The sequence below is a fragment of the Bison bison genome, unplaced genomic scaffold (assembly GCF_000754665.1).
Source record: "Bison bison bison isolate TAMUID 2011002044 unplaced genomic scaffold, Bison_UMD1.0 scf7180017864313, whole genome shotgun sequence".
Lineage (NCBI taxonomy): Eukaryota > Metazoa > Chordata > Mammalia > Artiodactyla > Bovidae > Bison > Bison bison.
In genome coordinates, this window is record NW_011494885.1 from 3,139,699 (window position 1) to 3,166,616 (window position 26,918).

Here is a 26,918-nt window from a genome sequence, read left to right on the forward strand (position 1 = left end):
TAGATGGGGGAGGATGCATCCTGGTGGTGGAGAGAGGGCCGGGTTCACGTTCCAGCTGTACTTGCTAGCTCTGTGAACCTGTGTTTCTTCATTTCTCCAAACTATATCCTTTTGTAAAAAAAACTGTGAAGAAAACTATATAAAGCACGTGCACTTTGAACAGTTATGAAGTGAATGCCCTACCCATGCAACCAACCCAGGTCAGGAAATAGAGGCTCCATTCGTGTCCTTTTTCTCTCACACCTCCTTTCCTAGCCTCAAATAGTGAGGTGAAAAATATTCAAATAAGAAATAATGTTTTTCATAATGCCTGTTTGTTAATAGTGCCTACATGTAACATTTTTTCATTCAAAAAATCATTTTGTGTTATATTAATTCGTAAGTCCATCACCTCTAGAAGATTGGGATAAACACCTCAATTTAGAAGATTTTCAAAAATGATGAATTTAAGCCTAAGGCATGATTTTTGTGCTAATTCCAGGCTCATTCCCATGTTCTGTCTTGTAACTATTCATTTTCCATTTCTCTCAGACCTCTGCTTTTAACTGTGTTTTGAAACAAGGCAAGTATAGAAGTAACTGAAGCTTCTAGAAAATGGGAAGGAGAAATATAAGTACTGGTTTTGTTAGTGTGAGTCCTAAATAAGTTTTTTTAAGCTGTGAATTCTGATTGTTCTCTACTAAAATTTAGTGGATTTAGAAGTTCTTTTCTGTTTCTGTATGACCATTGTTCTTCAGTACAGAAGATAAATAACAATAATAAAACCAACTGTTCTTATTTAAAAAGTTTATACATGTGCATAACTTACTACTAGCAGTGGTCTGTTTTAGGACTGGCAGTTTATAGAAGCATGCAAATAAGTAGCGAGGAATAATTAGGAATAATGGGCTGAAATCCTCCTGTCATCTTAAACTGCCACCAGGGGTATTGAATAGTGAGGCTTACTGTTGGGCTTGGATAATTCGACCTATTTTCCCCAAATGAAGAAATGCCTGTTTCTCCCTCAGCAAGACACATTTGGCTGGACGGTGCCCCAACTCTTGTATATTCAGATAAGTTTTTATGGAGAATGTTCCTTCAAAACACTTTTCTTTTTTCCTGCTGAGTTTTTGTGTTTTTTTTTTAACTGAATAGATCAGAAGCAACTGCTGAGATAAATTTATAGCTTTACCGTTTCAAAATCTAAATGTAAAATTGACCTGAATGCCAGGGGATTCAAAGGTAAGACATGGCTGTGTTTTTGTGTCTTGGTTTGGTGAGAATCTCAGCTCACTCTATTATGGTAGATAGGCTGTCATACCAAGGCAGATTTGAGTGACCTCAGTTTCCATTTGGTCTCGGTGTTACATTTCCTTCGGCATGGAGTATATTTGCAGGTTATTAGAAGTCGTATGTTGTTGTTGTTGTTTGTGTAGGTAACTGGGAGAAACTGTGCTGCATCAGAGAGAAGGGTTTCTCAGCCTTTGGTTTTGTCTTTGTTTATAGTGGCTTTGATCAGAGCCTGATCAGAACTCCAGAATTACCTGAGAAAAAGCTGCTGAGGATAAAGTTTAAGGAAGTGCTTTTGCTGAAAGCAACTCCCTTCATTCATCAGGGGAATTTGATTTCATCCTGTGAATAACTTGGCTTAGAAATTTTGTTTCTTTGGGGACCGGCTTGTAGAGTTCTGCATGAGAACTGTGTCATGGTGGAAAATGGGCTATTTGCTTTATTCTATGTGGGCCGGCTCTGATGGTAAGATAGCATACCCTAGAACGTGGAGGTATCTTTACCAGGGTTTGTGGGGGGAAATGAGTCAAGAGGAGCATTAAGGCACATTGGTAAAAAATTATATATGTAACATCAGAGAATCTTTCATAGCTGTTCTTTTAAAAAATTAACTTTGGGCCAGATTATTTTCAAAACAGACATCTGAATCATCAGTCCTTGAAAACTGTTTTTGATCCCTTTGTTTTCTGCATTGTGCTCTCTGGAGGGTGCTGTCCGTTGCGTTTGCGGGGGGCATAGTAAGAGCTAAGCCCCTGTGCATACCCAGTTTCCAAGAATAGCCCATCTTTTGTATGAGATTACATGTTTCAAGACCAGATTGTTGAGACACTTAGTCTTTCCAAAGACGCAGATGACCCATTTCAGAGATTGCCTGTACCCGGAGCCCTGGGGTAGGTGGGTTGTGGTGGCTGTGAGGAAACCCCTCACTGACCAGGTGCAGCGCCTGTCGCCAGTGCGGCCCGAGGCCTGTGGAGCACTGTAGGGTGGGAGCACCACTGAGCTGTTCTGGGCTAACGTGTACTCTCTGCTTCCTTTGTAAATCTGGCTTTCTGCGCCTTCCCCATCATACTATTTTAATTTGCATTGGCCTGAACGGTAGAAATATAATGCTGAATTCAAATGATGTTTTCTTTCATGTATTGATAAGATGATCAGTTCCTTAGACTGTGTTGATTTGTTGGGTGAGGAGTCGAGGTAACAGTGTTACCAACAATAAATCACACTGGTGGAATAAAAGATTATTTTCACATGAGAGGCTCACAGGTGAAAATACAGTCTGTTGTTGTCTGAGCCCTGCTGCCCTCTTCTACTTTCCGTGCTTGGAGACCTCTTTGCCAAACGGTATGTCCATTTTGGTCACCGTCATTCATGCCTTTCACGTCTGTAGAACACCTGGGCCGTCTCTCCAAGCCCGGCCAGTCTTTTCTCTACCAGTTCAGATTTTACTTCTGCTCTGACACCATTCCCAGTCTACCCCAGATCTGAATGATCTCTTCTTTTTTTTCTGGAGCCGCAGAAGTGCTCTATGCCATTTATTGTCTGTGGTCTAGTTATTTAAGTTTAAAATATTGTGTCTCTAATACATTATTAGATTCCCACCAGCAAGTGCAGTGCCCTCTTTCTACTTTGTTCCATCACATTTCTTAGATGCAAGTATGTATTTGATTTGGTTGGTAGACAGTTAGGTTCTCAATTCTAAGAACTAGAGACTAGAGTAATAAAAAAAAATGGTGACGGTCTCTGAATATTATGAAGGAAGGAGAGAATTCAGCGCTCTGTAACCGGCCGTCAAGTGGCCTACCTTTCTCTTGCATTCAGCCTTAAAGACTGTGTTGTGCTTATTGAGTTTGATGAAGTCATTTCAAAAGACACTTCTGCAGTAAAGAAAAGGGCATTACTTCAGGTGTTGACAGAAATCACACAGAGGAAGTGAAGATTCACTCTGGTGGTCTGCATTTTGTTGTCAGGTTCATAGGATGATAATTCCTATTTATAGTTAAATACTCTGATACATTATTTGTGCCCTTCACTAGCTTTAAGGTTCTGTAAATTTATCTGGATTTCACAGATGAATATTCATTCACTCTTTTAGTTTCTTTTTGTAAAGAAAAACCCAACTAAAACATTAAGAAATTTTACTTCAACATTTAATAATATGAAAATAGAAACACTGGGTTTTTAAAGACTACTTTGTTTCAATTCAGTGGCTCAGTGAACCAGAGAGTAGTGTTTTCTTGTTACTGGAGCTTTTATAGCACATCCTTTCTGGCCTGATTGGAAAGTAAATTCCTCTGAAAAATTCTCCTTGAGGAATTTCTCTTACAGGGAAAATGCTTCCTGGTTAGATCCCCTCTTTTTGTTCTCCGTCTCCCCTCTGTCCATGTATCTCCTTAATACAGACATTTTAACCAGCTGCTGATGGTAATTCATAGCTTTGAAAATCCATTCAGAAATTTAATGTGGTGAGAAGTATGCGGTATTGAGGACATTTAGAAAATGCTCTGCTTTCTGTTAGATTACAGTGTGTATTTCCAATCCTTTCTCCTGTTGGAACTAAGAAGACTTATGGTAACAAGCCACTTTGCTAGTGGCTCACTATGAAATTATTTCCTTATATTATCGTATAACGTATAATTATTATACAGTGTTGTATTATTAGTTTTGGTGGTGTTCAATATATGGTTGTTTGAAACGAAATGCCTCTATTCTTTTCATAAGTAGAGAGAGTAGTTTGGGTTGTGAATAGTGGTGGTAGATCTGTGTTTTACAGGGCATTCCAGATTAGAGCAAGAAGCATTTCTTCTTGGGTGGGGGGTAGGGAGTGTGAGGTCGGGGATGGGAGGGTGAAGCGCACACCGACGGAGCTGTTGACAGTGTGAACTGGAGCAGTCACGGTAATGCTGGATCACTGGCATTTCTGTGTCCTGTGAAATATGTGGTATCTTGGGAATGTTACCACTTCTTGCCCTGGGTGTTTTGTAGAGATGTTAAAAACGAGAACACCTCCTCTTACCTTCCAGTTGAGGTGCTCTTTGGGGAGCTAGTGTCTTGGTTAAACAAATCGCATAAACAGCGCCGGAAGCTTGGTGATGGGCTCTAAGAGTTCTTAGGAGTTGGCATTCTGTTTTAGTTCAGCATATATTCGTGACAAAGAATTGGAAATACTTTGGAGTGTTTTCCTTTCTGAAGTAGTTGACCTATGTGAAGCTAAATGTCAGGTTCTGTGTTTTTATCTTTCCAATACAAGTAGCTCAGTAAAGCTTAAAGATAAAAGGAGTTACTATTTAAAGGAATATTTTTTTCTTCCTCTGCCATTAACTCTTCAGTTTTGAAAGGATTAGTATTGGCAAATTATTACAATGGGTGTTCAGATTGTGCTGTTTGAGTAGCTTAGTTGCCCACAAAGAACACTGGTTCCCAGATTTAAACTCTGAAGACATTGTGAAGTCTTGAGCATACCCTGTCTTCTACTTTCTCTTTCTTTGTGGCCTTCAGATCATTAAATTTAGTGACTCAGCTAATTCTTTTTACCCACCTCTTAGAAAAGTTGAACATGTTTGTGACCAGGCACTTAAGGTTATTTCCTTTAAACCAAGTGTTGAGACGTTTTTAGATTTATAACAGTCTTTGTTTACCGTGTAATTCAGTCCAATTGAGGAACTAGTAAAACTGTATTATTCAGACATCAAAGACAGACGTGTAAGAAGAGTATACTTGGACCAGGGAAACTATTAGGTTTCTAACAAGTGGAAAGTTACCAGATGTCCAAAAATTAACCACTCCTGTGCCAGCTAATTCTCACTTCTTACAGCTTTTTTAGTTTAGCCAGCAGTATTCTGGGTTTAAAATAGCAGTTGCTACATTCTTGAGAGTTGAGAGTGTTTTCTTTAGCATCATTCAGATAACTGAGACTTTGACTTGAATGGGCTAAATAGAAATCCTGCCATTAAAAAATGGTTAAGTGACAGGGCGTTGAATGGACTATAGTTTTTAATTTAGTTCAGGACTGAGCCACTGTCTTTATTTCTTGAGGTTTACAAGTAGGTTGTGGTTTGTTTTCCTGTGATTATTCAGCCCACTTTCCAGAGCGTAAGTGGGATGACTGGCCAGCTGCATGTAGCATTTGCTTGAAGTAGGACCCGTGTCGCCAAGTTGAATTTCAAGACTGGTCAAGTGGGTGACCTTGAGTCCTGCCAGACCCTGAGATGAGAGATTATAGAGAAAGGCTCTGGTAGGGGAGCACCCTTGACTTCTTTAAACTTCCGTCAGCATTCCTACCTGAGGCTCTATTGAACCTGAGTCTCCTCATTATGTGTGCTACTGAGTGATGTGCAAAAAGCAGTTTGATTTTGTACAAATCTTTCCTTTTCAGGTATTTCAGAGATGTATGTAAACATGCGTTAGATATTCATAAGCATCTTATAATTTTACTTATGTAAACAATCACCTAGGGAAGTGGAGGGTGGGGAGCCTGGGTTTTTCTCTTTCCCAAAGATACTATGCTTGTTCCTGCTGAAGTCTGGAGCTTAGCTCTTATAGGAGCAGGCCATTAGGTTATCTGGAGGCTGTTGCTTGCAGGCTCTGAGATTTCCCTTTTGAAAATGGTCAGTTTTTACATGCCATCTAGCAACATTTTGTCTCCAATAGAGGGCTTGACTTTCTGGTTTATCAAAGGAAGACATGGATGTTTGGGAAAGGTCTTTGACCTTTCAAAGTTATCATCACAGGGGTGCTGTCCCATTTGTTACCCGCTTGTATCAGTCAGAGTAACATGGGGTGGTCTGACTTCCTGTGGCATTTCTTGTGAGACAGGTTCACAGAAGTATATTAAGGTTCTAGAAATGCTGGGTTCCTACCAAGCATAAATGAGATTCAAAAGAAAATTGCTCTGTTTATTTTAAGATATTCTCTTTGGGAATGTCTCAGGAGCCTGTTTCTTTGGCTACAGGTTCGGCAGTTACAAGGTCATATTTACCTGTGTAAGTAGACTGCGGTGCAGTGTAAACTGTAGCAGCCAGAAGACCATTTATGTAGAGGCGGCCAGAGATTACGCGGTTTCCTTATTTGAGCTGGAAGGTTGCTGAAGACTTCGTAAGACATTATCATAACTTTTCATGACTTCAACTCTTCAGACTTCAGGTCCTTTAAGGTGCCACTTCTCAGCCAAGCTCTGTGGCTCCCTGTAGCCTTTGGGGAGGAATCGGAGCTCTTTGAAAGTGGCTTCATCTGGTCCCTGCTCTTACCTGCTAATGCATCTCACCTGTCTCCCCCCACATGCTCTGTTTCAGTTGATCCTCCCATGGCCTGCGCCCTTTCCTGGGGAGAGAGGAGTCTTTGCACATCTCATCCCCTCTACATCTCATCTGAGGTGGAACTTCCTACAGCAAGACTTTCCTAAATCTAAAAGGCTGAGTTTGGGGACTCTTTAATATGCTCTAAGAGTCATTTATTAATTCATTCCTTTAGTAAATATTTGTGTCAAACGTGGCATCATAGCCTGAAGACACAGAAGTGAGCAGGTGGGGTGACGGGCTCCGTCCTCACAGAGTTTATGTTCTTGTCAGGGAGACAAGCCCCATATTCACACTCCCCCCCCATTTGTTTTTTTAAAAAGCTTTTTACTTGGAAGTAATTACAAACTTTAAAAAATGAAAACAATGCAAAGGAATATCCTGTGCATTTTACCCAGGTTCACCTATTGTTAATATTTTACTTCATTTGCATTATTCTTTCTCAATATATAGATGTAATTTTTTTTTGAACCAGTCATGTCCATTATGGTCTTTTCCCTCTTAATACTTAAGTGTGCATTTCCTAAGAAAAGGGCTCTTCTCTCACGTGATAGTTATAAACTTCATAAATTGACACTGATAAAATACTTTTAATCATATCCAGTCATAGTATAGTGTCACCAATTGATCTAATGATGTGCCATGTAGCCTTCCTCCTCCAGCCCCTCCACCCCCACCCCATATAGAATTCAGTCTAGGATCTGATAATCGCACCTACTTATAATGTCTCTGTAGCCTCCTGTTGTCTGGAATATTTCTTTACAAAGCCATTCTTTGTCTAGTATGACACTGAATTTTTTTTTTTTTTTTTAAACAGGACTCCCCCCTGACCCCACCACCATCACCTTAATGGAATCTTGCTCATTTTGTGTTTGGCGTTTCCTGTGGTTAGGCTGAGGTGTAAGGCATTCCAGGCCACCACACTGCGCGGGGATGTTGTGTTCTCCAGGGGCGTCGCATCTGGAGGCCCCTGGTGTCCTTCTGGCCTCTTTGATGGTGGTCGTTTTTCATTACTCAGAGTGTTGTCCAGTATCTCCAGTGTATAATTAGCATTTGTTTTTCATCTTCCCTTTGCGTCTATTAAATAGTCTGTCAGGAGAAACCTCACTTCTGTACAAAATCCTGCTCCTAATCAAAATTCCCCCCCTAGATTAGCGTTAAGTGATAATTGTCTGATGCAGTAGTATGAACCCAGGTTCCTGTTTTTTTCAGTGGATTGTAATTCATTTTTGTACTTAATCATTTTGGTGTCCAGAGTGTCCCATATTTGACCAGTCGGTACCCCTTGAAACCAGTTCCTGCGTCCTCATGAGGTGCCCTGTCATCCTTTCAAGGCATCCTTCCCTTCTGTTACAACACGTTGTTCCAGGCTCATGCTGTGCCACTCCTGCCCTAGCCCCGGAGTTAGCTGTCCCTCCGCGGAGCATGCAGGCCCTTGTTTTACTCCTCAGCACGCTGCTTCCTGAGGCGTCTTCCTCCAGTAGATGATACTGTACCTCTCGAAGGCACACAGATGTCAGTCTTTACTTGCTCTTATGGCTTTACCTAGCTTAAGGCCTGGTATACTTGATGTTTACTGTAATTATTTGTTTGTTGAAGAACGAAATTGGATTTTGCTCGTTTGGTGATTAAAATTGGGTTCAAAATTATGACACTGATTGGTTTTCTTTTTTTCTCTCCCCCCATCTAGGAGGAAATGTTGGCTATTCGGCGATGAGAAGTGGCAAAAACTGACCTCGTACTGGTATACAAACACTATGAGATCTGACACTTTTGCTTCGTGGGCAGCCAGCCCCCACTGATAATGTGGGGAAGCCTTTGGGTCCACGGGAAAACACTAATCTGATCTTGGAAGTGGCAGATTGTGGCAGGATGTGTCGACGATGATGATGGCAAGAAAGCAAGATGTCCGCATTCCCACCTACAACATCAGCGTGGTGGGATTGTCTGGGACGGAGAAGGAGAAGGGCCAGTGCGGCATTGGGAAGTCCTGTTTGTGCAACCGCTTCGTGCGCCCGAGTGCAGATGAGTTTCATTTGGACCATACCTCTGTCCTTAGCACCAGTGACTTTGGTGGGCGAGTGGTCAATAATGACCACTTTCTCTACTGGGGAGAAGTCGGCCGTTCCCTGGAGGATTGTGTGGAATGTAAAATGCACGTTGTGGAGCAGACCGAATTCATTGATGATCAGACTTTTCAGCCTCATCGGAGCACGACCCTGCAGCCGTATATCAAGAGAGCCGCTGCAACCAAGCTTGCATCAGCTGAAAAACTCATGTACTTTTGCACTGACCAGCTGGGGCTGGAGCAGGACTTTGAGCAGAAGCAAATGCCAGATGGAAAGCTGCTGATTGATGGTTTTCTTCTTGGTATTGATGTTAGCAGGGGCATGAATAGGAACTTTGATGACCAGCTCAAGTTCGTCTCTAATCTCTACAATCAGCTCGCAAAAACAAAAAAGCCCATAGTGGTTGTCCTGACAAAGTGTGATGAGGGTGTTGAGCGGTACATTAGAGATGCGCATACTTTTGCCTTAAGCAAAAAGAACCTCCAGGTTGTGGAAACCTCAGCAAGATCCAATGTAAATGTGGACTTAGCTTTCAGCACCTTAGTGCAACTCATTGACAAGAGTCGGGGAAAGACAAAAATCATTCCGTACTTTGAAGCTCTCAAGCAGCAGAGCCAACAGATAGCTACAGCAAAAGACAAATATGAGTGGCTGGTGAGTCGCATCGTGAAAAACCACAACGAGAACTGGTTGAGCGTCAGCCGAAAGATGCAGGCCTCTCCTGAGTACCAGGACTATGTCTACCTGGAAGGGACTCAGAAAGCCAAGAAGCTGTTTCTCCAGCACATCCATCGCCTCAAGCATGAGCACATTGAGCGCAGGAGGAAGCTGTACCTGGCAGCCCTGCCCTTAGCTTTTGAAGCTCTTATCCCCAACCTAGATGAAATAGACCACCTAAGCTGCATAAAAGCCAAAAAGCTGCTGGAGACCAAGCCAGAATTCTTGAAGTGGTTTGTTGTGCTTGAGGAGACGCCGTGGGATGCCACCAGCCACATTGACAACATGGAGAATGAGCGGATTCCCTTTGACTTAATGGACACCGTCCCCGCAGAGCAGCTGTACGAGGCCCACTTAGAGAAGCTACGGAACGAGAGGAAACGAGCTGAGATGAGAAGGGCGTTTAAAGAAAACCTGGAGACCTCTCCTTTCATCACTCCTGGCAAGCCTTGGGAAGAGGCCCGCAGTTTTATTATGAACGAAGATTTCTACCAGTGGCTAGAGGAATCTGTATACATGGATATTTATGGCAAACACCAAAAGCAGATTATAGACAAAGCGAAGGAAGAGTTTCAGGAGCTGCTGCTGGAATATTCAGAGTTGTTTTATGAGCTGGAGCTGGATGCTAAGCCCAGCAAGGAGAAGATGGGTGTCATCCAGGATGTGCTTGGGGAGGAACAGCGGTTTAAAGCGTTGCAGAAGCTCCAAGCGGAGCGGGATGCCCTCATTCTGAAGCACATTCATTTCGTGTACCACCCAACCAAGGAGACGTGTCCTAGCTGCCCCTCCTGCGTGGACGCTAAGATTGAGCACTTGGTTAGTTCTCGGTTTATCCGACCGTCTGACCGGAATCAGAAGAATTCACTCTCTGACCCCAACATTGATAGAATCAACTTGGTGATCTTGGGCAAGGACGGCCTTGCCCGAGAGCTGGCCAATGAGATTCGAGCTCTTTGTACAAATGATGACAAGTATGTAATAGACGGGAAAATGTATGAGCTCTCCCTGAGGCCAATAGAAGGGAACGTCAGGCTTCCTGTGAACTCTTTCCAAACACCAACGTTTCAGCCCCATGGTTGTCTCTGCCTTTACAATTCAAAGGAGTCTCTGTCGTATGTGGTAGAAAGTATAGAGAAGAGCAGAGAGTCCACACTTGGCCGGCGAGATAATCATTTAGCCCATCTCCCCCTGACTTTAATTTTGGTTAACAAAAGAGGAGACACCAGTGGAGAGACCCTGCACAGCTTAATACAGCAGGGGCAGCAGATTGCTAGCAAACTTCAGTGTGTCTTTCTTGACCCTGCTTCCGCCGGCATCGGTTACGGGCGCAACATCAACGAGAAGCAGATCAGTCAGGTTTTGAAAGGTCTCCTGGACTCCAAGCGCAACTTAAACCTGGTCAGTTCTACCGCTAGCATCAAAGACCTGGCTGACGTCGACCTGCGGATCGTCATGTGTCTGATGTGTGGGGATCCTTTTAGTGCAGACGACATACTCTTTCCTGTCCTTCAGTCCCAAACCTGTAAATCTTCCCACTGTGGAAGCAACAACTCTGTTTTACTTGAACTCCCAATCGGACTACACAAGAAGCGCATCGAACTGTCTATTCTTTCATACCATTCCTCATTTAGCGTCCGAAAAAGCCGATTGGTCCATGGGTACATTGTTTTTTACTCAGCCAAACGTAAGGCCTCCTTGGCTATGTTACGTGCCTTTCTCTGTGAAGTGCAGGATATTATCCCTGTTCAGCTGGTTGCACTCACTGACGGCGCTATAGATGTCCTGGATAATGACTTAAGTCGGGAGCAGCTGACCGAAGGGGAGGAGATCGCTCAAGAAATTGATGGGAGGTTCACGAGTATCCCCTGTAGCCAACCCCAGCATAAACTGGAGATCTTCCACCCCTTTTTTAAAGATGTGGTGGACAAAAAGAACATCATTGAGGCTACGCATATGTACGACAATGCTGCCGAGGCCTGCAGCACCACCGAAGAGGTGTTTAACTCCCCCCGGGCAGGCTCCCCCCTCTGCAACTCCAACCTGCAGGACTCAGAGGAGGACATCGAGACCCCATCGTACAGCATGTTTCGAGAAGACACACCATTGCCCTCTCTGTCCAAAGACCATTCCAAGCTCTCTATGGAACTGGAGGGAAATGATGGGCTGTCCTTCATCATGAGCAACTTTGAGAGTAAACTGAACAACAAGGTGCCTCCGCCAGTCAGACCAAAGCCTCCTGTGCATTTTGAGATCACCAAGGGGGACCTGTCTTACCTGGACCAGGGCCACAGAGATGCACAGAGGAAGTCCGTCTCGTCGAGCACCTGGCTACCTCCAGACGGGTTCGATCCTTCTGATTATGCTGAACCCATGGACGCTGTGGTCAAGCCAAGGAATGAAGAAGAAAACATATACTCGGTGCCCCACGACAGCACACAGGGCAAGATCATCACCATTCGGAACATCAACAAAGCCCAGTCCAACGGCAGCGGGAACGGTTCCGACAGCGAAATGGACACCAGCTCCTTGGAGCGGGGCCGCAAGGTATCCATGGTGAGCAAGCCAGTGCTGTACAGGACGAGATGCAGCCGGCTGGGGAGGTTTGCTAGTTACCGAACCAGCTTCAGCGTGGGGAGCGATGACGAGCTTGGGCCCATCCGAAAGAAAGAGGAGGATCAGGCATCCCAGGGTTATAAAGGAGACAACGCTGTCATTCCATATGAGACCGATGAAGACCCGAGGAGGAGGAATATTCTTCGCAGTCTAAGAAGAAACACTAAGGTAAGACACGACTTTAGAGCTCTTGGAGTGACTTGTACAGCATCTTGGGGAGAGTTCATTGATGATGACAGAGATTTTCAAGGACAGCTTACCCTGGCTAAAAACCGCTGTGTGTGTGTTTCCTCCTTGACTTGCCTTAAAAAGTAAGCAGTGTTGAAATGATACAAATGAACTTACAAAACAGAAAGAGACAGACTTAGGGAAGGAACTTAAGGTTGGAGGATAGAAGGGATATTTAGGGAGTTTGGGATCTACACCTGCACACGGCTGTATTTAACACGGATCACCAATAAGGACTCCGGTGCAGCTCGTGGAACTCCGCTCAAGGTCGTGTGGCAGCCTGGATGGAAGGGGAGTTTGGGGGAGAATGGATGCATGTGTATGTGGCTGAGTTTCTTCCTTGTTCACCTGAAACTGTCACAACGTTGCTAATTGGCTATACCCTAATACAAAATAAAAAGTTGGAAAAAAGTAAACAGCGTCTCAGAAAGCTACTACTGGTAGCTCTCAAGTGGTAAGGACTTTTGGAGGGATAACCTGAGAAGTCTTTGTCCAAAACAGTAGTTAGGTAATTACTGAAATGAGCAGATCACGTAGAACTTGTCAGTATCCGGACAAGCAGCGAGCTGGTGACGACATGCTTGGCCTTTCTTCACTGAAACACCAGAATCCAGCATCATGGTCCTTAGTCTTTGACTGAGAAAGGAACGTTTCATCCATACATCTCTTAAATACTCCTTTTTCCCCTTGATGATCTGTAAAGGTTGCTGCATTTTAGGTAGGGAAAAATTGGATGATTATTTTACTTGAACACGTAAATCATTGAAAGGTCTTCAGTTACATAAATGAAAAATAATCTTGCCTCTGCAGGTTATAAACCTGTCCCATGTTTGTAAAATGGAAGTGCCCTCCAGCTCTTTTAAGTGAGTTGCTACTGCTTGCAGATTTGATTCAGGGACCACAGGTGGGGTGGGAAGGGGGAAAGGCCAACTGTGTGTAGGAATGCCAGGCCTGCTGCCCGACGCAGGGGACACAGCCCAGCGCAGCGGCAGGCGGAGTGCCGTGTAAGGGGCAGTGCGCTCTGTCCTTGTGGACTTAGACCTTGAGATCTAAAAGACGTTTCCCAACTTTATTTCCCCTAGTTAGAGTAGGGGAAACACCCTTTATTTCTCAGAGGAGGTGTCAGTGAGACACCACGACAGAACGCTTAGACACAGGCCGTCCCCCAGCATTGTGTATGCAGGGGGCCCCAGGGTCCAGGCTGCCAGCTGGTACCTCCTGTCAGATCTGCGGCGACATTAGATTAGAAACAAAGTGCACCCTGACTGTACTGAGCGTGAATCATCTGGAAACCACCCCACCTCCTTCCCAGTATCGCTCCCTGGTGCCAAAAAGGTTGGGGACCGCTGGTGTACAGGATGGTTTCTCTTCATTGAAAGTTTTTGCTCCTTTCCCTGCTGTGAAATGGCAGAGAACAAAGTCATGTATCTGAAAGTGTTTCAGGGAACTTTGGAAGAAAGGTTGTCCCAAGCTTTCATCATTGCAAGATATACCAAACCAGAGGGCTCTTGAGTCCAGGCTGTTTTGAGAGCTGACAATTCTGATGTAGAATGCTATCTGGAGGCCAGTTCTATGGCTCATATTGGCTGAGAGGGCCCTTGGAGATGGAGGACCTTGTGCAGTGGCCCTCACAGGGAAAGCCTGTTCACACCCTGCCTGTCCCCGGACGGCATACAGCCTGCCCCTCTGCCGCCATGGCCAGAGCGTTCAGAGCTCTGACCTATGGCGTGTCAGAAGGGGCAGGGCAGTATCGCTGTGTGTTCTGTTCCCCTCCCATTCTGAGCTCAAGGTTGATAAACAGCGTGGACAGTCTTCTGTTTGCTCTCCCCATGTTTGGTTTTACTTTTGTCAACCTTCATCTGCCATCAGTATTTTGTTCTCTAAAAGCTAGTGGTGGGCAGGCCAGTGGAAAGCAGTTCTTATGTCAGAAGCCAGAAAGTAGCCTGACTAGCCTGCCAGTGTTTCCCCGGAGCTCTCCTGTTTGATGATCCTGGAATCCAAACATTTTGAACACTGTGACTTTCCTCTCCTCCTCCAAGTGAAGACTGTTGCAGGCACAGCTTATCGAAATGCTGACAGTCTTCTAATTGTGGGGGTGTTTGCACACCTGGGAATTAGGGAGGTGGCATAATACCACACTGTGAATTAGAACTGTTTTTCTGACTTCCAGCTACATTTATAATACTGTTGAAAATAATGCTTGTAAAACGCATCCCCAAACAAGCTGTGCTCTAAAGAGTAGGCTCTGCAGAGAACCGCTGGCTACAGGGACCTCTGAGATAGCCGCCTCCATGCTGGTCACGTGCATCTCCTCACCTAGAATTGCCTCATATGGGTCAGCGTGCAAGGAGTGACCGGCTTCCCGTCCCTCCTGGTTATCTGGGCCCCACCTCTTCAAGTCAAACAGAAACGATTACCTCTGGCCCCAGAGCAATAGCGTGCCAGAAGTCATTTAGGAGTATCCTTTGGAAAGAGTGAGTAAAAGGTGAAAATGTCTTTTCCTGCCTTGGAAAATGGTGCCTTAAAAGGAGCCTCGCTGCTTTGTCATCCTAATGCAGAGAGAAGCGGAGTCTTGATTCTGTTCCTGATGGACACAAACCTTCTATTAAAATCTGCTGTTGTTAAGGAATCAGACTGACACTTGTTCTACTGGAAAAGCAAGATCCCATGGGGCAGAGAGTGCCAAATCCCCCTACACAGGGGCATCTGGTCTCTGACTTTTATTGGCATGACAGAGCAGTACAGTATTTATTTGAAGTGAGGGGAGAGCCAGGTGGTAGTGGGAAACAACACGCTTAGTCCCTCCCACTCGCCAGACACCACTGGGGAAATGGCACAGGTCGCTCTCACCCACGCCGCAGCACCCAGGGGAGGCAGCGAGACGCGCACAGCTTCTGAAAATAGGTGGTCTGCCTCGGAGGGCGAGGGCGCAGGCATCCTGTGCTGGGGCTGGTTAAAGTCATGCAGTGTGCGGTGGTGGGGAGCCGGGCTCTGGGAGCCGGGGGCCTCCATCAGATGCCAGTTCCTCCAGTTCCTCCTCGTCCTTGCTGGGGCTTTTGGGACGAGATTCACCTCCCATGTCCCTTCAGCAAGAGGAGCCAACGCAGTAGCACTTCTCTCATAGGGTGCGAGAAATGGAATGAGACTGCATGAAAACACAGTGAACTGCGTGCTGGATGAGCGTTCATCGTTATTTAACTTGACCTTGAAGAATGAGTAGAATTGAAGAAGTGCTGTGAGGAAAGGAAAGACTTAACGGTGAAAATGCGCATGTTGAATTCAAGGACAGGAGAACGCTGGTCTGGTCTAGCTGAGAGCTTTAGGGACCCAACACTGTCCCTCCCTTTTCTCTAAGTTTTAACCCTATATGTCACTTAGCTGCTTTCTCAGCCCTTACCTTATCAACAAGCCTAACAACAGCCAAAAAAGCTATGCTCCGAGTACCTGTGTCATGTGGAGAAAGAAAAATTGCTCAGTGCCCTTGGCTGATATTCTGGATTAGCTCTTTACTGTAAAACTGGAGTTGGAGTTCAGGGAATGGCTTTCGTTTCTAATAATGAAGTGCAGACTGTGAAGCTCACTCTCATTCCGGGTCCTTTTCCCAGCTGAACCATTTAGCAACCCACCCTCATAGTGGGAGCCTTCCGCACTCAGCTGAATGAAATTGAAAATCTACGGTTGCACTTCAGTGGGGTCCATGAATAGATGCTTTGTCCGTAGAGAGTTGTCGTTGCACATGGTCTCTGTCTCCCAGCACCGTGCGTTTGCAAAGATGAGATCAGGAGCAGCAGGGTCTTATTTTAAAGCCAAAGAACAGGCTGGAGCGCCTTGGTCCACAAAATGTACTGTTTGGGCAGGCTCACATTGCTGAATTCAGTGTGCTTGACCACGGATTTAAAGAGAAGACGCTATTGGCTGTTTACCCTTCTATCTGGTGTGCTCTTATTTTGTGTTTTAAAAAAATAGACAAAACAGAATCATAAAGAAAATCTTTGAGTCACTCTAGCTACCACATGACAAGACAACCTATTGAAAAGCAAACCAGTTCAATCACGCATTGTTTGGTCTATAAGGCACCAAGTAACCAGTTTGACAGTGTGTGTCCCCCGCCGGTGAATTGGCTTATTTCATTGGATTCAGTGAATTGGCTGGTTGTTGTGGCTTTGTGTGGACACAGCTCTCATTTTGTGAGGCCTAGAACGGAGTTAAAGTTTCTAGTGTGAATAAAAACCAGCTGGGGAGTTGGACTGCTCCCTCACCGGGAGGGATGCTGCATTTTGACAGGCTGAATGGTGTGAAACATGAGCTCTTTGTAACCTACCCGGGAAGGACTCCCAGTGTGCGCTCCAGAAGAGGCTGGCCCTATCTGAGCTCTCTAAGGCCAGATGAATACCTTGATCTTAAAAATGGTGTTGGGATGCCGACTGGACCTTGGATTTTCTGATTCCTGAAAGAATTTTTTCTTTGAAAAGAAATGCTCTTGCTCCAAGGGCCTCCCACATGCCGCTAGTGGTAAAAAAAAAACCCGCCTGCCAATGCATGAGATATAAGCGATGCAGATTTGATTCCTGGGTCAGGAAGATCCCCTGGAGAAGGGCATAGCAACCCACTCCAGTATTCTTGCCTAGAGAATTCCATGGACAGAGGGGCCTGATGGGCTGTAGTCCACAGGGTTGCAAAGAGTTGGACACGACTGAAGCGACTTAGCACTCTTGCACGCTTGCTCCAAAGCACATGTCCATTCACTCTTTCAGGAAAGAAACATTCAGCTCCATGCACGGGCGTTCCCTGAGCACTTGTATGCCTGGCCTTGTGCTGAGTGTCACACGGGTGGTAGTTGTGCTTGTGTTCATCTACTTTACCGTAACAGAGAAAGACAGATTTTTATCCATGTGTTTACATACATTTTGAATGTGGCCAGAGTGACGGTACAGGGTGCTAAGGGATTGTATAGCAAGGAGTTTTACCCTCAACTAGGGTAAGCTATCCAGGAAAGCTCCCTGAGGAAACGATACATAAAGCTGAGACTTTTTTTTGGTAAAAATTTATTTTTGGCTGTACTGGGTCTTGCTTGGCGCATGCAGGGCTTTTTCTAGTTGCAGCAGGAGGGGGCTCCTCTTCATTGTGGTGTGTGGGCTTCTCGTGGTGGTGGCTTCTCTTGTTGCAGAGCACGGGCTCCAGGTGCGTGGGCTCAGTAGCTGTGTTGCACAGGCTTGGTGGCTCCCAGGCATGTGGAATCTTCGTGGACCGGGGATCAAACCTGTGTCCCCTGCACTGGCTGACAGATTCTTAACCACTGGACCACCAGGGGAGTCCTAAAACAGATTTAAGGGGTAAAGCAGGCAAAAGTCAGTGAACATGGAGGCTTCTTGGGGTAAAGTTTTGAGAAAAAGGTGTGGGACTTGGAGCTGAGAAAATGTGGCATGTGCAGAGAGTGAGGGAGAAGCAGGCAGAAAATCAGAGACTGTGGATCCCTGTGATAGGCTCTGCAGACACTTCCCTATACTTGCTGGACACCGCCTGTATGCCAGGCCCAGTGCCAGGCATTCTCACACCATTTTTTTTGTTTGTTTAATTTTATTTTATTTTTTAACTTTACAATATTGTATTGGTTTTGCCATATATGAAAATGAATCTGCCACAGGTATACATGTGTTCCCCATCCTGAACCCTCCTCCCCCATACCATCCCTCTGGGTCGTCCCAGTGCACCAGCCCCAAGCATCCAGTATCATGCATCGAACCTGGACTGGCGACTCGTTTCATATATGATATTATACATGTTTCAATGCCATTCTCCCAAATCATCCCACCCTCTCCCTCTCCCACAGAGTCCAAAAGACTGTTCTATACATCAGTGTCTCTTTTGCTGTCTCGTATACACGGTTATTGTTACCATCTTTCTAAATTCCATATATATGCGTTAGTATACTGTATTGGTGTTTTTCTTTCTGGCTTACTTCACTCTGTATAATAGGCTCCAGTTTCATCCACCTCATTAGAACTGATGCAAATGTATTCTTTTTAATGGCTGAGTAATACTCCATTGTGTATATGTACCACAGCTTTCTTATCCATTCATCTGCTGATGGATATCTAGGTTGCTTCCATGTCCTGGCTATTAATAAACAGTGCTGTGATGAATATTGGGGTACGTCTTCATCATCTGTTTCTCTTGCCAGTCTTAAGGGAGTGATTTTTTAAAATCCAGGTGTTAGAGATGAGGACACTGAGGCTCATTTGGTGCCCCCAGGTTAGTATGGTTACTAAGTGGAGGAGTTGAGATTTGGGAACCCCAGTCTTCTGACTTCTGTTTTCTGTGGGTTTTTAGAGTCCAGCCTCCGAGAAAGATGGTAATATTCAGTAGCCAGGCACACATTGGGAGCACTCAGTCAGCCCAGTCAACTTGTTCATTTCAGACAAAGGACTCTGGTTATTATCTAGAAACATCTATTTCCCCACACTGCCCCCTAAGAACAGCGTGATGGTTTGTTTCTAGCTTCAGTGTCTGCTTGAATAGAGGACAAAAAAGGCATGGAGACGCTGAAATAGCAACTGGAACTTTGAGAAATTGTTTTGAACTGGTGTCACTCGGTTCTAAGTTTATTTTAAGCCCAAAGAACTGCTGTAGTTTGTTTTTGGTGACAAAAATAGGCTATCTTTAACTATCTGCTTTAGCTTAGCACACCTGTTCTTTAAAAAAAAAATGACAATAGGCAACCTCAATCTGTTTTTCAAAGAACAGAAGATTGCTCTGACTTTCACTGAGCCTACTTGTTCTCCTCTACTGCCTGGTGATACTGATACATCATTGTAGAAATTCAGGTTATTTCAGCTCGAGTCAGGGAATCACCTCTACTTCCATAGAGAAAGGCCTTCTAAATACTTTTTATCCAGTATTTGAGAGGAGGCTAGCAGGTAAAAACTGAGCCCCACAACTCTGAGAAGTCTAGATTCAGTGAGTGGTGAAGTGGGCAGGAATGTTTGTGAACATTTCCGGAAACTAGTGGGCCCTCCTCTCTGCTTAGCCTCCTGTTGCATTGGCTGTTCAGCAGGGATTGACCCAGATTCATGCCCATGTGGCGCAAAAAGCTATGGTCTATAAGTTTGTCTGGGGCCTTTGAGGGGATGGCGTGCCTTTCTTTCCTTCCCCTTCTTGCAAGAGGGAGGGCTGGGGCTGCTGGGAGACTTCATGCTGCTCTGTGGTTCATCCCTAAGTGAAGGTGCTCCAAGTTTGAAGGAGACAAGGCTAAGCATTTGGGCTTTCATAATAGGGTTTGCCGGTAAGAACAATTCCATCCTTGGGTTTTCTGTTAAACTTGGGCTTAGATTTTTTTTCAGAGCCAGAAGCGGGAGCAGCAGAGCCAAAAATACATTTGGGGCATGAACGAATAACTTAATTGAAAAAATCCTTTGGAAGCTGTGTTGGAAATATGCAAGAATCATCACCAGTCAGAAAGCTGTAATGTTGGATGTGGAATGCAAGAGAACACTTGGGAAAACCTGGAGTAATGTAATTTACAGCATCTCTAGGTTTTCCTAAGATTTCGCCCACTTCACAGTCAGTTCAGGGTGGGCCATTGTACAGCTTGGCAAACCATATGGGTGATCCTCTCGGGCTTTGCTTATTGTATCACTTTCACTCTCAAGGGGGAGAATTGCTCCATTCAGAGGACACTGTCCCCGTTCCAGACTATGTTCTGTATATGACATTCCTCCTCAAAAATAAAAAACACAGGCTGGATTCTGTTTTTTATTTACTTTCGTAGGTAGGTTACCAAGCATTTAGAAGGCTGTGTTAGGTGTTACAACTCCAGTGACCATATTTTCTGACCTTAAAATCTGGATAAGTAATTTGACATGGATAAGGATATTTATTGGAGAAGAAAATGGCAGCCCACTCCAGTATTCTTGCCTGGAGAATCCCAGGGGTGGGGGAGCCTGTTGGGCTGCCGTCTCGGGTCGCACAGAGTCGGACACGATTGAAACGACTTAGCAGCAGCAGCAGCAAGGGTATTTATGGAGACCAGGAGAGAATATTTGAAGTTGACAGTTTCGGATCACTATATAGCTGTTCCTGCACCTCTGCTTGCTCTGGATACATATCTTCTCTGATACCAATTAGATTATAAATTCATCGAGGGTGAGAGAGGACTTTGGTCTTAGTGTTAGCTCTGCTGCTAGTGACGTTGGGTATAATTCATTTAGAAGGAAAGACAGGGGCTTCCCTGGTGGTGCAGTGGATAAGAATCAGCCTGCCAGTGCAGGAGACATGGGCTTGATCCCTCGTCTGGGAAGATTCCACGTGCCGCGGAGGAACTAAACCATGCACCGCAGCTGCTGAGCCTGAGCTCTAGAGCCCGTGCTCTGCAGCACAAGAGGCCGCTACAGTGAGAGGAGCTCGTGCACCGCAACGAAGGGCAACCCCTGCGCCCGCAGCCAGAGAGCCCCAGTGCAGCAGTGAAGGCCCAGCACAGCTGAAGAGAAATTAAATAAGTTTCTTTGAGAAAAGGAGAATCGCGTGGATTCTTGTGTACTAGGAACTTAGCCTGTTAGGAAGCCAGCCCTGTGTGCATATGGATGCCTGTTCCTTGTCCAGTGCCCATAGGGTGACACAGGGAATTGATTCCCTCATGTGTTTCTTGAAAGGGAGTCTGTGATGCAGTACTGTCAGTATGAACAAGACTCTCTGAACCTCAGTTCCTCACATCCTAGGAAGAGCAGCACGATGTCAGAAGAAGAAAAATACTCTGCCCACGGAGAGGGTCCTCATCTCAACTAAACTGAAAAGCTATGAAGAAACACTGGCCTTGCACTTCATTGGACATGGTTTTTATTCAAGTGTCAGCTGTGCACGTGTCTCTAGAACCCAGCATCTTACAGACAGATAGAGGGCTCCTCTCTTGGCTTTTCCTTGCTGTGTGGCGGGCATTCTAATCTTCTTGCCCTGTGAACTTGGAGGAGCTGTGGGCTGGGCTTAGTGTCCCATAAGCAGGAGTTTCCCCTTTATGCACTTGTTTCGGAAAGGCCAGAAGCCGGGGGCAGATTCCAACCACTGTTTCTCCCCAGTGCGACACTGGCAGAAACTGTTGGTTTATTTCTTTCTTTGCTACTTGGTTAGTATCAGGCCTAAGAATCAGGCATTAAGGAAACTTAAGGAAAAAAGTTTTTTCCTTAAAAAAAAAAAAAACTTCACAGGTTTTTTTAAGGAAACTGTGAAATGAAGAACAATGGACTGTGTTATTTATTCAAAAAGTGCTTGTCCATAGGACAAAGTGAAGAGGTTTTGAGCTGACCCAGTCCCTTGTTTATGTCTGTGGCGTTTCATCATGGAGCTAGGTCACAAAGGAGACAGGACAGGAGGCTTTGACGTTCGCAGGTCACTGGCCTCTGAACCCTGGCTGTCTCAGTGCTGCTGCTCTCTGAGCCTCTGATTTCACATCTGTAGAAAGGGGCTAATAACCCTTACCTTGAAGGGTGGTTGTGAGCTTTCACATAAGTGCAGAGCACCTAATACAGAGTGTCTAACACACGGCCACTCCTGATAAATTCCTCTTATTTTTCCATTTTGCACCCAGTCAGACTCTAAACTTAGACACGCAGATGTGTAGCTTATTCTCAGGGCTTGGTTTCCTCTAGCTGGCTGCTTTTTTCAATCCAGCCCACTAATGAACAAGCCCAGAGGAAGATAGCTGTTGGGATGGCGTTATTTTCTTCTCTCCAAGGACCTGCTGCTGAGAGCACTCTGCCGACGCCCTAATGAGTGACACATGTCTGACCTGGGACTGAGACATCTGGCAGGCCACTCAGAAGAATGGCATTTCCATCTCGACATGTGCCCAGTAACCCTTCAGATGCCTGCGGTGTTGCCTGCCATAGCAACGGTCCTGCCCGACTCTTGGCCTGGACCGCAGTCTTGATTTCCTTCCTCAGAAGGTTTGGAATTAGTTGCGCAAGAATCCCTGCCTGGTTTTGTGACACTCTAGAGAGCCTTCAGTTATTTCAAGGGACTATTTTGGCGTTCTGTAAAGCAGAGTTTGTTTAAGTCTTAGAATGAGAGTGAACATCCGGGTCATTCAACAAGGGGAGCTGACACTGTGGCCAGAGCTCAAGCTCCATTTGTAAGCTGAGCACTGAGCTTGATTAGATCTCATTAGACTCTGATGTGAGAGGGTATGAGCAGCGCTCTAGCCTTCCATCTGACGGCAGGGTCTCCTCGACAGTGAGTGTTGCCCGTTGGTTGCAGCCTCTGCTTTGAACATTGACAGAGCAGTCCTGTCCTTTTTAAACAGCTGGGGCGGGGGGGTTGTTTGTTTTTTAAATTCCTCTGGCCAAAATTGCCTCTTTGTCTTTGTCTCATCTCTCCCAACATGACTGTACAAGATAATCTGCTCTCTTTCCATGAAATAGTCCTGGTAGCTGTTTGAATAGGTGTCATCATGCCCCATTCTTTCTTTGAGCAGCTTAAACATCCCTGGTATATTTTATGTGAGACTTTATTACCTTTAGAAGTTCAGATTGTCAGTGTACCCTCAGTCATTTATTTAATCATCTGTTTGTTCTCCATATCCCAAGAACTTTCCGGGGAAGGTAATGAACCATAGTGGTTAAGAGGGCAGGTTTTGTAGTCAGAACTGACTGGGGCAAATAACTGAATTGTTCTGGGATTCAGCTTCTTCATCTGTGAAATGGAGTTTTAAACACCCATACCCACAGATCTATTGTGAATCTGGAATGAAATATACATATAAAGAATTTAAGCCAGAATTTGGTACTTAGAAGTGTTCAGGTGATGGAAGTTAAATTTTCTAGCTAACTTAAACTGTTAGAACACACTTCATCAGCTCGAGCATTGAGAGGGTGGAGGAAGTGTGACATTAACATTTACTGTCTGTTTACTAGAACTGTGGTCAGAGGCGTTACAGTGATTAGAAATAGCTTCCTGGCAGCTCTCTTAGAGTTTTTTTTTTTCCATTCCATAACAACAGTTTATTTGGAAGCCTCAAGGTTTTACTGAAGAACAATGGTATTGTTACGGTAGTTTTGACTGGCAGGTTCTGCCTGATTGGGGTTGGCCGAAAGAACACCACTTAAATCCAGGTGGTCTTCCTTGTGTGTCAGATTCTGCAGCTTATAGTTTAAATGCTGCGGCCTTAAGAGAGAGCCTCAGTTGACTCCTTGTTGTCCGGTTGCTGCTGTGTGTAATGATGGAAAACGCTCAGTCCTTCTCTTTGAGTAACAGCTCACACTCTTGGGCGACTGTGTCCTCTGGGCACCGAGCCACTTCCAGTGCATCATATCACGTCACCCTCAGGACCACCTTGTGAGGAGGGTACTGTCCCCCGGGTGCTAAGCAACTTGACCACATAGAACCTGTCACTTGGGATTCAAACCCAAATTCTGTTAGATTTGGAAGCTTAAATCCTTTATGTTATGTTGTACTTCATGTAAGTAGAAGATGCTGGAGAGAGGCTAGGTTGGTTAAATTATTTCACGTGAAGATAAATTGTAAGTCACTTTCTTTTCCATACTTCTTTGATAAAAAGTGTGAAGTCAGGGCCTGTTTGCCTCAGGCAGTCTCTACGGGGAGATAGCAGCAGCCACTTAATAACAGGCCAAAATTTCAGGTAGCTTTAGAAAACTGAGCATTGGTCTAGAGCATTTTTTTTTCCCTCATGTGATCTTCAAAATAAAAGGTTTGAATAATTTTGGAGCAAAATATCTCAGTAATGTTTGTGAGCACGGACTTTGCAGACAGAGCCTCCTGAGTTTGAACCCTCGCACTGTCGGTTCCGCGCTGTGTCTGTGAGACATTTTCCTTGGTGAGATGGAGTGCCGTAAGGTTGAAGAGCAACGGTATCCGGAACTTCCTTGGTACATAGTAAGCTCTCCAGTAGCTGTCGCTGCTTCTGCTACTCCTCCTACATGAGGGAGGTGACTTCTAGGAAGGAACGAAGAGTTACCTTATTTGTCATGTCTCATTAGTTGGTTTTACCCTCTCCCAGTGCAGAAGCCATTGGGAAGTAACCCCAGACGGATGCATCAGAGCGGGTTCTTCCTGGGAACTTGCAGTAGAATGTGTGCGCTCTTGTCTGGAAGGAGGAAATTACTAGTTTTCAATTCCACTTTTTAATCTTTTAGAAAGATTTTAGCCATCTTTTGAGTGTATAGTATCTATTATCTGTGTGGAATGTTTGGAATATTTCCTGTTTACTCCATTGCACGCCTGATAAAGGATGTTGGCCAGTCCTTTCATTGTTATTAAATAAACACGGCCTGCTTCTTATAAACACCTTTGTTCTGATAATGCAGTTTCGCACTCAAGGTGTGACTACCTGGCAGCTTGCCAGCGTCTTGTGTGATACTTGGAGGAATGAGATGAGTAGGTGAGTCTCTTTATCCCGCTTGAAGTCTTTCTTCTAACCGTTTCCGTACCACTGTGAGTTCCCCTCTGGAACTTACTGATGTTTGGGTTGTGTGTTGAGGCTCACTTTGTTTTTGTGTGTTTTTTCCCCTCTTCCCTGGACAGAAACCAAAGCCCAAACCCCGGCCATCGATCACAAAGGCAACCTGGGAGAGTACCTATTTTGGGGTGCCCTTGACAACCGTGGTGACTCCGGAGAAGCCGATTCCAGTGTTTATCGAGCGATGTATCGAGTACATTGAAGCCACAGGTAAGTGTCGCCTCAGAGAAGCTACAGTTTTCACTGTCTGCAGGCTGCTTTCTAGAGGGTAAGCCATCTGGAGATTCTGGAATCATGTCTCGTTTCCGTGAGACGCTTTCTGAGAAGGTGCTGAGTAATCCCGACAGCTGTCGGACTTATGGCTCCTGCGTCTTGGTGTAGCTGTGAGGCCTTTGGGTGCATGGGAGGAGAGCGGCCGTGGCGTCAGGACCGCCGTTGAAGCTGATTAGAATACCCTCTCGGTGCCCCCAGCCCCCTGTCATGGCGTGCGGCCTGTCTGTCCCTCTAGGTCTCTCAGCAGGGAAAGGGGCTCATTTATCAGTGACCTTGACGCTGTTCTGGACACAAATAGTAACACATTTTGGTTGAACAAAAGGAATGTGTAGTTGGCCATCAGTCAGGTGCCTGAAATTCATATATTGATAGAGTTTTTTTCCTGCAGTAAAAAAATGAATCCTTATATACCATCTTATCAAGCAGCTGCATTTCCAATTCCTTTGACACCTTGGTGTTATCACAAATGCTGACTGTCTTAAGATTTTCTGTGTTGCTCTTGAAGTGATAAAATTTTACCTGTGTTAAAAACATTTATTTTGTTCATTTAGAGCTCCTCTAACATAACGTGTCTCCTTGGCGTTTCTCCCTTCCTCCCCCCACACGCTTTTTTTTTCTTTTTGGCCATGTCGCATGACTTATGAGATCTTAGTTCCCTGACCAGGGATTGAACTCGGTCCCCAGCAGTGAAAGCACAGAGCCCTAACCATTGGACCTCCAGGGAGCTCCCATCCTTGGCATTTCTTTTGTAACCCCTGGAGCTTCCTTGTTTCCCTTGATTTTCTCCTGGATACTGTGAAAGCTGATGAACTTTTGAGGAGAAGTATAGTGGGTACATGGTTATGTGGATTCTTGAGCTTTAGGAGTTGAGCTCAAGAATATTATAGGCTTATACTAATTTGAAACCAAGGTAGGGATTATAATCTCCCTATGTGTTCTTTCTAATTTCGATATTACCTGTAATGATATTAAGTATTGTGTGGTATGGACAGCCTACTGATAATTTCAGTAGCATATTAAGCTGAACGATGGTGTTAATATTTACTCAGGTTGTGCCAAATCAGGGGAATTGGATTTCAAATTAAGTGCTGTGTAGACTTTGAGTTGTTACCAGGGTTTCCTTAGTCACCCCAGGATTGACCTTGCATAATTATGACAGATCTGCAGTTTCGTCCTTCTGTACCCAGAGCCTTTTGTCAGGGTCTCTCTTCTTGACCTTGGTTTTACATCAGCTTCTTCCTGCACCCCTGCCTTGGGCAGGAGGAAGTGTGCAGGAAGCAGGTTTGGGTAATTCAAGCCTTTCCTTGTTGACCCAACACTTGAGAGAGATAGTTTGTATCATTTAGAGGGGTTGTTCCCTGACTTTATTTTGAAGTAATTTCAGATTTATAAGAAAGTTACCAAAATTTAAGCTGTAAGAAGTTTAAAAGTTACAATTCCAGGTTCCTTAAATGTTAACATTTTACCACACTGCCTGTATCATAGGTCCCTGCCCTGCATGACTGTGTATCTTTTTCCTAAAATGGTTGAAAGCTACAGACATGATACACCTTTACACTAAACACTTAAGTGGGTGTTTCCTAAAAGCATTCTCTTTATGTACTGCAGTTATCAAAATTATGACATTAATACCCAGTACTAACCTATCTAACCTATAAATGTTTCATTTCATTAGTTGCCACATTAACATCCTTTAATAGCAAAAGATAAAACCTTTTTTGGTCCAAAAGCTAATCTCAGACCACATAGTACATTTAATTATGGAGTCTCTTTAGTCTCCTTTAATCTACAACAGTTCAGTTGATCTGTTTTTCATGGTCTTACTGCTACTACTAAGTCACTTCAGTCGTGTCCGACTGTGTGCGACCCCATAGACGGCAGCCCACCAGCCTCCCCCGTCCCTGGGATTCTCCAGGCAAGAACACTGGAGTGGGTTGCCATTTCCTTCTCCAATGCATGAAAGTGAAAAGTGAAAGTGAAGTCGCTCAGTCCCTG

The 26,918-nt window shown here is 44.8% G+C and overlaps 1 protein-coding gene across 1 annotated transcript in view; it reads left to right on the plus strand.

Annotated features, from left to right (window-relative positions):
* Window positions 1-7,503: 7,503 nt before the first annotated feature.
* Window positions 7,504-26,918, plus strand: part of ARHGAP35 (Rho GTPase activating protein 35) — a 73,551-nt gene continuing 54,136 nt past the window's right edge. The window contains exons 1-2 of the mRNA XM_010852655.1: window positions 7,504-12,127; window positions 24,716-24,860. Of these exons, the coding sequence (XP_010850957.1) occupies window positions 8,444-12,127; window positions 24,716-24,860 (3,829 nt within the window). The 5' untranslated portion in view covers window positions 7,504-8,443. The remainder of the gene's footprint in view (window positions 12,128-24,715; window positions 24,861-26,918) is intronic.